General features: G+C 39.2%; 1 protein-coding gene across 14 annotated transcripts in view; it reads right to left on the bottom strand.

Annotated features, from left to right (window-relative positions):
• Window positions 1–815: 815 nt before the first annotated feature.
• TTC3 (tetratricopeptide repeat domain 3) overlaps window positions 816–10,829 on the bottom strand; it is a 59,947-nt gene continuing 49,933 nt past the window's right edge. For all 14 annotated transcript variants that reach the window (XM_416727.8, XM_015301408.4, XM_046905661.1 and 11 more), the window contains 10 exons: window positions 10,013–10,081; window positions 9,120–9,216; window positions 8,231–8,331; window positions 7,166–7,259; window positions 6,505–6,603; window positions 3,927–4,327; window positions 3,406–3,523; window positions 3,033–3,266; window positions 2,739–2,828; window positions 816–2,076 (listed from right to left, as the gene is read on the bottom strand). In XM_416727.8, coding sequence (XP_416727.4) covers window positions 1,966–2,076; window positions 2,739–2,828; window positions 3,033–3,266; window positions 3,406–3,523; window positions 3,927–4,327; window positions 6,505–6,603; window positions 7,166–7,259; window positions 8,231–8,331; window positions 9,120–9,216; window positions 10,013–10,081 — 1,414 coding nt within the window. In that variant the 3' untranslated portion in view covers window positions 816–1,965. The remainder of the gene's footprint in view (window positions 2,077–2,738; window positions 2,829–3,032; window positions 3,267–3,405; window positions 3,524–3,926; window positions 4,328–6,504; window positions 6,604–7,165; window positions 7,260–8,230; window positions 8,332–9,119; window positions 9,217–10,012; window positions 10,082–10,829) is intronic.

The raw sequence follows: 10,829 nt of genomic DNA, 5'->3' as shown, positions 1-10,829 counted from the left end.
GATAGATAATTCTACTGTTATTGTGGAGCATGTCCCCAGCCTTTCCATGTACAAAGAAAAAGTCAACAGCATCCTAACACGACAGGAATAACCATTCAGCACTTAGTACAGCCTGGAGTCAGGACTCCTGAACACAAAGCAAGGATGCTTTACCTTGCCCTGGTTTGGAAATAAACTACTTTCTGTGCACTTACTTACTTACTTACCATTGGAGTCTGAGACACCTCATCTCCTTCACAACAATCTCATGTAAAACCAGACCTCGTTTTTCTCTGCTATAAGGCCTCCTTTTAAAGATATGAATGACCTACCCCTGGCTGTCGGTACAACTTGTGGTTTCTGGCAGTTGAGAAGAGGAGCAGAAATTTAAAAAAAAAAAAAGAAAAAAAAAAGAAACAACACATCCACCTTACTAAGGAACCTGAGATCCTATCTGTGCTGTGTGCACATGGACAAGATTGGCTGGTAACAAGTGCAAACATACGTATGTAAATATCAGTTCAATGCTAAGACCCCCACATTAACAGCTAGTGCTGCTTTACCTGTTTTCACACCCAACTTACCCTCATCACCTCAAGTCAAGCTGTGTTCTGGTTAGAGAACACCGTCACCTGTGGCATGCATGGGGCTCCTCTGCCTGTACTCCTCTCCACAGTGAGAAAACAAGGTAAGCTGACAAGGATGCAAGCAGTGTAACACAGAGCAGAACAGTACCTAATCCTTCAGGCAGCGCAGCACCTTGGCTCTCTAACAAATAGTACCTTACTCATCAAGAATTCACAATCAGCAAACATGACACAAAAAGAACCACCACAGCGGCTGCAGTAGTAATTTTATTTTTGACCCACGTTCCAATGAACATACTGACTTATCAACAGATGCTTTGAAACTTCAACTGTACGCTCACTGACTTGGGGAAACAAATGATCCATTAGACCATAACCTGAAATAGTTGAACATGGCTTGTGCCCAAACAATGGTCAGACTCACCCCATTTTGAGTGCGTTTACACCACGCAGCGTACCTTATCTAGCCCTGGATGTTTGGCTGTCAGAAACAGATTTTACAAGGCAGAAGGCACTCGTGGCACACTCGGACCTTTCAAGCAGCAGGACAGCCACCCCTTCAGCTGGTTGTATCGTGTACCTCACGCTGCTGATAAATTGGCATTCATGCACATAACACAACTGCATTATATTGCTTCACCAAGAATAAAAATCCTTTAAAGCCAACTGAAACAAATCAGCTCAACGAGGAGGGAAATTTAAGACATATTTTTATATTACAGAATTGAATCACAGTATTCTAAAATGGATGTAGAACAGAAAGAATCACGAGAATACTTAGTGCTTCACAATATAGCTAAGAGTCATCATTTAAACAATTTGAATTATCAGCTCCAGATTTACATGGAGAAAAGAGTTGCAATTACATGAACTATATTCATAATGATGTAAAGAAGCCTGACTTGAACTCTGCAATTGTCTATACCAGGGCGAGGTGATGGCTTGGTTATTCCACATTCTGCTACTCTGTCACTTGGCCCACCTTATTTTATTTTCAGTGTAGTATCAGCTCTAAGGAAAGCCCCCCTTTTTAGAGGAATTGTGCACAGACAGAACCAGCCTTTGAGAAAAACAGATAGGGGAGTCTCAATCCCTTAAGCAAGAACCCCACCAGCCTCGCACTGTCCTGGCCTCTGAACTACGTGAGGTACGCGTGCTTAAGGCAGCAACCAGGAGAAGCGCTGGGTTATGGAGTACACTGTCTTCATTCAGTAAGTGCCACGGCAGTACCCGCGTCTTACAGCTCAGTGTTAAATACTGCATTAGAACAAATTTTGCTATTGTTTCCACTGAAACCAGCGTTCCACCTCTTCCTAGGCATCACGTTTCAGTGCCATGTCGGGATAGTTATTCATCTGCAGCCACTCTGCATCTTACTGAGCGTCAAGTAAAACAAGGTTTAGGCATATTTGTTGCGTGCAGGGAGCTCAGGAAAGTCTTCAGGTAACAGAACGTGGATGCGACAGATAGGGCAGGTACTCGAATGTTCCTTCAGCCATTTTCTAATGCACTGCAAGAACAGGAAGATTATGTTGAGGAAGCAGTCTCAGTCTGGTATAAAGAGTTCGGCGTGACTTTCTTAATAACTGCTCCTGACAGGTAAGAGATTCTCTAGCCCCTTCTACAGCTTGCTATGGAATTTGCAGTTAAAACTATTCTCCAGTTCTGATGTGCTGCTCACCAACCTATTTTGCAAGTGACAAAAAAGCAGTAAACAACTATGGAAATAGGAAAAAGTAATGGACAGAAGTGTTGCATTATTCCACTATAATTTTTTCCCTCCTTACTACATGAAGCTACACGTGCAGCTCCTATCAGGTGGCAAATGTAGCTTTATAGCAGTGGCCCCTTCTCGAAGGATGCTACAAACAGAAACCCGTGATTTGATTACCAAGACTTGATTATTCTGAATTCAAACTAAGCTTAAATTCGTGCTGATGAGTTACCATCGTCGTTAAGATCTAAAACTGGAAACTTTCCAGAACAGTAAGACTGCATATAGGAAGTCTTGGCGCAAAAAGTATGGAAAGGAAAACGATGTCCTGCCGTTCCTAACTTCAGATACTGAAGGATAAGGAGGAGGGAGAAGCTTTTAAAGAGTAAAATAACTGCATAACTGAAGAGAGAGTTAGTCAACATTTGCATCTAAGCGGTAAGAAAAAAAATTCTTACTTCTCTGTGAAAATGATGCCCACACTCCAGTTCACATGAGTCTCTGCTTAACTCATCATGGCAGATGGTGCACGGATCATCGCTGGAAGGCTATAAATTTTTTAAAAAAATTATTTGAACAAAAAGTGATTAGTAAATCAGCAACGATTTATCATCGGATTTTCTACTTAAGTTTCTGTCCACAAAATGAGGAAGTCCTGATTGTTTTTTGTCCAGTAATACTTTGATTACTTCACATCTCATAAAAAAGCACATGGTAATAACTTGAAATTCACAACACAGTAGAGAACTTACTATATAGTCTAGTTTTTTCCATTTAGATTTCGGTGTTGCTCCAGCATTCCCCCATGGCTGGAGATTTGGCTGAGATGGCAGCGTGTTTTTACTGGAGGTGCTTTTGTGTGCAGGCCTTGCCTTGGGTGCGCTGGAAATATTTCCTTCTGCAGCTGCTTCCTGACTTTGAGTTCCCGTCTGTCCCGCTGAAGCGGATGATGCAGACATCATAGGTCTCCCTACAGAAGCTGATGCCTAGACAGGTATTGGATAAGAGTTTTGAGCAAGTTCACAGTTCAGACAGCAAGGAGAAATTTGTATTCTCTTTTAGACTGTGCTGCATTATTTCCACTGTCAGAGATGCACAATAGAAATAGCAGCAACTACAACAGACCTCATTTTGCTGGTCCAGAATGAGATCTGTCACTCTGCTTAGAATTTCAGTGGAGCTCAAACTTAATGTATTCCCACTTCTTCTTTGTACATCTTTTATGAACCTCGTGAACTCTGAACTGAAAGAAAAGTGACATGATAACTGACGGTTAATACTACAGCTACTACAGGAATATTAGAAAACACTGTAGTTTCCATGTTTGACTCATAGCAGGAGAGCCTGTAAAAGATCCTAACCTCTCAACAGAACTGCAGCAAACACCTACATCTAACACCTCTCAATAACTAGGATCTAGCTATCGTATTCGTAAAGATAAAATACTACTATTCGCTGAGAACATTAGGTCAACACTGTAGGTCAGTTCCAATAAGGAACAGCTCAGTGAACAAGGGAAAAAACATAACATTATTCCTTTTGTGAGAAAGGAGTATCCAGTAAGAAAACAATTCTCTTTGTACTATATCCGTGAAAGTTTAGAATTTCTATTACCAAACAGAGCATTACACGCATTAAAAAAATACCTGCTGTAGCCCGGAAATATAGTTTGTAGATGAGCAATAATATTTTCAAATGTGTTGTTTGAAGTGGGCTTCATCTGTGTAGCTGAATCATCTTGGTGGGTTTGGTTTGGCTGTATATTCTGAGTATTGCTTCCTGAAACCTTTGGCATAGAATTTAGCGAAACTTTATCAGCATACGATCCTGTCCGAGCTTTGGAGTTTGTTTTCACTGATCCATCACTTGCAGAGCAAACCTTAGAATTTGCATTTGCAGGCTTAACTCCAGCCTGGCTATTAAATGAAGCAGTTGTTGGACCTTGATCTTCAGAACTCGAAACTGCAGGAAGTAAATTAGGCTGTGCAGATGCAGAGGAACACAGGACAAGGGCTGGATCACTGACAGCAGGTCTGCTTTGCTTTCTCTACAAAATAAACAGATTTCACAAGAAAAAATAGTAATTGAAATAAACTCAGCAGAACTCTGGAGCATTTGTAGCATGAACTGTGCTACATTTTGTCACGATGAGGAACTGGAAGGTCATATCTGAATTTTCTGCCTAAGTGAAAATACCGTACAAAAGTGCCCTTTATTTGTACTGCACATAGACAACTGGCTTGAAGTAGGAGCAGCATGTATGCATTCAACATGTTACTTTTACGTATCCTGGACTTGCTAAGGAGTGAATGCTGCTGGACAGCTGTGGTATTTGTAGTACAGTTTGATGCTGGTGTGAGAAATCACTGCTTTAACACAAGTGCCATCAATTTGAAAATACAGCATTTACTGCTTTTAATTGGTGATATAAACAATATATAACCCAGTGCAATATTTATTCACTTATTTACTTTCAAAACAAACACGTCAGCTAAAGGGATCGTGTTGAGAATCCTGGAGTTCACGTGATCCAGGAAGACTTCTTTGCACTAGCAACTCTCTTTCATCAATGGAAAGAACTAGTGAGAACTACTGGTGATATGTGGATGGTTGGACTGGATAATATTGTTGGTATTTTTTCAACTTTGGTGATTCTATGATTACTGCTGTTGTTTCAGAACTTGGCTGCTCCAAGAAAGCTGCCATCTAACACGCACAAGATCAGGTTGGATGGGCCGTGGGCAGCCTGATCTAGTGTCTGATTTAGTGGTTGGCAACCCTGACCATGGCAGGAGGTTGGAACTAGATGAACTCTGAGGTCCCTTCCAACCCCAGCCATTCTGTGATTCCTTTGAATGAGAAGAAACAAATGGAAGTACATTTTGGAACAAAGCAACAGTCTACAAAAAGCCCAGTTGAGTATTTGCTTGAGAATGCACTATTTTTGTTTCAGTCTGCATATAACCAACTTCTAGTTTTGCCAACAGAGATATGTAGAGGTAACCTGACCTAAATCACTACCTAGTACATCAGGCTAAATTGAACTTTCACAAATTTGCACATTCTTTAGTACATGGCTTTAGGTTTAGTTTTGTTGATCCTTACAGATTTGTTTATCCAATTATGCTTCTTATACCACTTTATTAAAAAATGGTACAAATTACAGATGGAATTAAACAGTCAAGGACAGCAACCATTTTCATCAAGTCTTTTTCATTTGGATTCAGTATTTGCCTCTCAAGATCTCCCTGATGCTGAAAGAACTACAGATACATTTTCTAAGAAGTTACTCCTCTATCAATACAGTAGAAGCAGGTGCCACATGCATAACAAGTGGAACAAAAATCACTCTACTTCCAAACTTCTAAAATGATGGTAACCTAAAGAAGGTAACTAAGAATATCTACATATTCTTAAGAGTTATTTGCCAATAAGGAGAAAAGAAGAGACCTAAACCTCAGTGGGGAATAAAAGGTATGCCAGAGAACATAAGGGAGTGTGAGGCCAGAAAAACTGCAGTGACAATCATAAGATACTACAGTTTTGGAACAAAGCCTTGGGTCTAAATTACACCAAAAACAAAGGAAAGAAAAAAAAATAAAAAAGCCATGACTTTATGCAGAGAATACATATTTTAAAGAAAGTTTCTTTTGTGGCATCTGTGATCTGTTTGAGGGTTTCATTTTTGCATGTGCCAGGAATGCATTTTACTTAACACTTAACTCCCCTGTTCTAAAGGAGGACTGAACCCTTTTTGCTTTTCTCCAAACTGTCCGAGGGTACAGTAACTCATGCATGCTATTTGTCTTCATGACTGGGCATCAGCTCCATGCCGAGGTTTCAATTTTACTTCAGTGAATGGCATCATTCAGGCTGCTGGCATCATTGTTGCAGCTAGCTTGACTACTTCGGCATGGCCATGCGTCTCCCCAAACCATGCTGATAAGGAAGTAAATGAGTACTGACTTACACTGACTTTGTCTTGGCACCAGGAACTATCACACAGTTTGGAAGTAACTGACATGATTTGAGCAAAGCATTTGTAGAATTGCTGACCTATAACAAAGTGCTTTCAATAGCATTTATCTGGGGTGTAGTCATTGCAGAATAATTTCCATAAACCTACATACTGCTCTGAATTCAAGGCTATGCATTCAAGCTCTCCATGTACATGTTCTGTAATGGACATCCTGAATATACTGCTATCACACGTGAGATACATACTAAGACACTGGGAAGAGATGAAAGATCCGCAGCTTCTATTTTGGTGAGGCAGTTTCGAACACCATTTTTCACCTTCTCAATTTTTTCTTCGTACCCAACCTGTGGAAGGAAAACAAATTCCTCTCCAAATCAGCATTAAATAAAGCTCTCCCGGTAGTTCAAACAGTAAAAGGCAGCAGGCCTTTCACGTGGCTACAATAAGGCTGCCATCTCCTACGGTAACATTAATCTCTATGGAAGTACTTGCATTAATGCCTGCAAACATTTGTGACACACCTAGCTTTTAAAACTTAACCCAGATGTTCCATACAGCTTCCCTTTTGAAAGACAATTTTGTCAATTTTAAAAAAGTTGCACGGACTTTCAAGTTAAAAAAAATACAAACGAGCTGACAGCCCTGTCAACCTGGGATTCAATAATCTTGAACATCAATTACAAAGGAAAGAATTTTGCCTTTCTAAAATGGAAGGTATTCACTGCAACTTGAGAATACTTTATCATCAGGCCTTGTAATCAAAACTTTCTTTCATCATTAAAAGAAATACAGATTGGCATGTGGAGAAGACATTGGTGTTTTAACAAAGGAATGCAAAATTATTTATTTATTCTGTTTTAGTTTCCAAAATTCAACTTATCCCTAGTTGAGAAAATTAAGACTTACCTTTACTTTCTCCATTTGTTTCTTTATATTTGAAATAAATACTTCCCAATAATTAATCTGTGACTTTAAGTCAGGAAGCGCTGAAGCTGAGTTGCTGAAATAATGAAGATTTTCAGTTAATCTCCAACATTCCCATTAATTTGTCTGCTTTGGAGAAAAGAAGGCTGAGAGGCAACTGCATTGCTCTCTGCAGCTTTCTGAGGACAGGATGCAGAGAGGGATGTGCTAGGCTCTTCTCTTTGGTCACTGATGATAGGGCACACAGGATGGCACAAAGCTGCACCATGGGCGGTTCAGAGTGGGCATTAGCAAAAATTTCTTTACATAAGGGTGGTCAAACACTGGGACAGGCTTTCTAGGGAGGTGACTGATGCCCCACGCCTGTCAGTAATCAAGAGGCATTTGGACAATGCCTTCAGTAACAAGTTTTAACTCTTGGTTAACTCTGACAGCAATTTGGTTGGTCAGACAGTTGGATTCAATGACCTTTCCAGGTCCCCTCCAACTGAACTATTCGGTTATTTTTAAGACCATACCCTAACAGCTTTAGTCACAGCTAAAGACTTACAGCTATTTTAAGCTACCATCACTTAAATTGCTTGCACCTATATCCTACCCAATCGTAGAAGTAGACTCCTCACATGTAAAATAATATTTTGGGGCAACCTAGACAGGGAGATGGAACACGGCGTATGTCTTTAAAGTATTAATTCCTTGACTCTTGTCAAATGTCCAGCTGCTTTGTTTCACCACTTTTCTATTTACATTGCATCCCTCTTCCAGTGCTACTGGATAGCAGTAACTGGAACGTTCCCAGTCACCTCATCTTCCCAGACTAAGAAAGAATTAGAAAAGAAGTTTGCTGCTCACATGTTGGTAATTTAAGCCCAGTACGGAAATCCAGCTTCAGGAAAGCTGCATTTAATGACTGTGCATATTTCAGGATAGCATTGCTTTGTGAGCAAAACTGACTTGTCTAGTTAAAACGATCGTGATTAAATATCCAGCAATTGCTTTTGTTTAACAACAAGTAGTACTGAAATTGCAAGTGTAAACTCTCCATACCTGCTTAGTGACTTCAACATCTTGAGATTTGTTTCTGCTCTGGCAACTATGCCACTTAGTTTGCACAGTTCGCTTTCTTTCCAGTTTTTGAGTACTGATATCTGTAACAAAAATAACAGCTTTTTAAGAACTGCGACAAAAGCATTGCTGACACAATGAATAAAGCCTCAATCCTCTTAAACAACAGTTTGATGATACAGGGTACAACATACACTCACAACCAAACTTCAGGTAGAATTAAGGGCATGGGCAGGCCTCTGAGAGGTTTAATAGGTTATATTCACTTGAACTGATTGTAGAATGCATGCACAGATGTTCCTTCCATTTGCAATTTAAAAATGCATGTGTGTATGTGGATATATATATATATATACACACATTTCAAGTGTTTAAGGCAGCCTTTTAAATGCTGCATGGTTGAAGACCAACACGGCCCAACAATCTAATCTTTGTATAAGATCTCAGTGCAGGTACAACAGCCTTCAAACCTTCTCTGTGAAGAAAGAATTGTATGTCATATGACATATTCAAAGTCTTTCCCGTATTAAATGCTATTTTGGCAAAAATATTGAAGTTTATCAGTAAACTCCTCCTTTCAGTGAAATAACCAAGTTGCATTCAGACTGCCAGATCATGAAGTAGCTATACATTCCCTAAGCATGACTTATTTTTGCAAAGGAAATCCTATCTTCCCATGGTTAATACTCACTAATGAAATGTATTCATAACGGGGCTAAGTATGAAACTGAATTACTAGCTAAATGTTGTTTAAGGCAATACCAGAAGCCCCAAATTCTGTACGGTTATAATACTGGCCAGTAATAACATACTGATGATCTGCAAAGTTCAGACTGTAACAGAAGTGTTTCAGGGTTTTTTTTGTTTGTACCTCTGCTGTAACAGCTCTTTTCTCATGCTCCTTGAGGTCATCTTGACTCTTTTTAATAAGTTCTTCCAATTTTACTTTCTCATTAGCAAATTTATTACTGCAAAAACAAAAAAGGTTAAATATTTGAGTAACACAACAGAGTAGCATTTAAAATTGATGACATTTTAGAGGTTTTCTACAGCTGTTCCTTCTCCCTTCCTCAGAACCATTGATCTGCATTTATGCTGTACATGTTGTGTCTGGCATATTATCACGTTCTTGCAGCTATACTGCTGGCTCGATAGACATAACTTTGGGATTTCTGAACTAAATTTCACTGTGCAACATAGTAAGTTTACAGGAGTTTGACTACTATTATTCACATATATAAAAAACATATCTATAAATCAAACCATAAATTCCAGCTATATGCTGCTTTTATGAAGTTTTTAGGTAACTGTGTGTATTTAGAACTACAAATTTAGATATGTAGTATGTATGTAATGCACCCAAATTCTAAGGGGTTCTAAAATACAGGATCATATTATCAAGGGAAATATCTGACAGCATTTGGAAAGACAGCTTTTAATTACTGTAAAGCCACCATCCCTGGAGGTGTTCAAGAAACGTGGAGATATGACACTGAGAGAAATGGTCAGTGGGCATGGTAGGGATGGGCTGATGGTTGGACAAGGTGACCTTACAGGTCTTTTCCGACCTTAATAATTCTATGATTCTAAATATCTAAAAGAAAATAATATTTACTCATGGTAAATAGAAGTAAACAAGCTGAGAATAAGAGATGTAAGCTGAAGTGCTTGTTTTTTTTCTGATCTTCCACCCAGGGTGAAGGACAACTCCAATAATGGAGAGTCAATAGAAAAATATAAATATTGCTGAGAGAAGAGTTTTACCTGGTCTCAAGATATGTATTCAAACATGTGTTATACTGCTTCTCCTTCTCATCAATGGTCTTTGAATACCTAGAGTAACCAAACATTCATTAAGCTTGTTTTGAAAAACGTTCTCTAGCAAATACACGTCCCTCTATAACCACAGTGTCAAATATGCAGCGCTGACAATCTGTACATCCTATATGTTAATACTCTTAAGTGCACTTAAATGTACTCCTAATTAAGAAGCAAGTAACCAATGTAAGTGCTAGCTGATAAGTATTCAAAAAAGATTTGGCCCAAGCTATTCACATTAAAGATAATACAATAGCATTCTATGACAGAAGTCTTCTCAAGTCTGTAAAACTGACAGAGAACATTAAAAATATAGAAGGGATTGACAAACTTGCTAATTAAGTCAGCTACATCAGTTATCTGGCAGCTGTTGTAAATGTTTACCTGGATTTGCAAAAAAAAAACAAAAAACAAAAACAAACAAAAAAAACCACTCCCAAAAAACAAAACTAAAGCAGACATTCATATTTCACACACGCTGTTACTGTGAAAAAGCTTCTAGCTGGCTATACAGCCAATGATAAAGTTACTTAAAGACTTCTGCAGTGCTTAAAATGCTATGGGAAAAGCTACATCAAATCACACAGGATTTATTTTTCAGTGACGTGATCTCTGAGCTGCCTGGACTGTGGTAGAAGACTGAATGAAGCTGCTTCGCGTTCCTTCAGAGCCAGGAGAACACCTGGGTTTGCTGCACACGGGACTGTGGTAGGATATTACTGATCTAAGTTCCAAGGGAGGCTCTGCAGACTTCCGCTACAGG

This window comes from Gallus gallus, chromosome 1 (assembly GCF_016699485.2).
Source record: "Gallus gallus isolate bGalGal1 chromosome 1, bGalGal1.mat.broiler.GRCg7b, whole genome shotgun sequence".
Taxonomy (NCBI): domain Eukaryota; kingdom Metazoa; phylum Chordata; class Aves; order Galliformes; family Phasianidae; genus Gallus; species Gallus gallus.
This window is presented reverse-complemented; position numbering and strand designations above follow the sequence as displayed.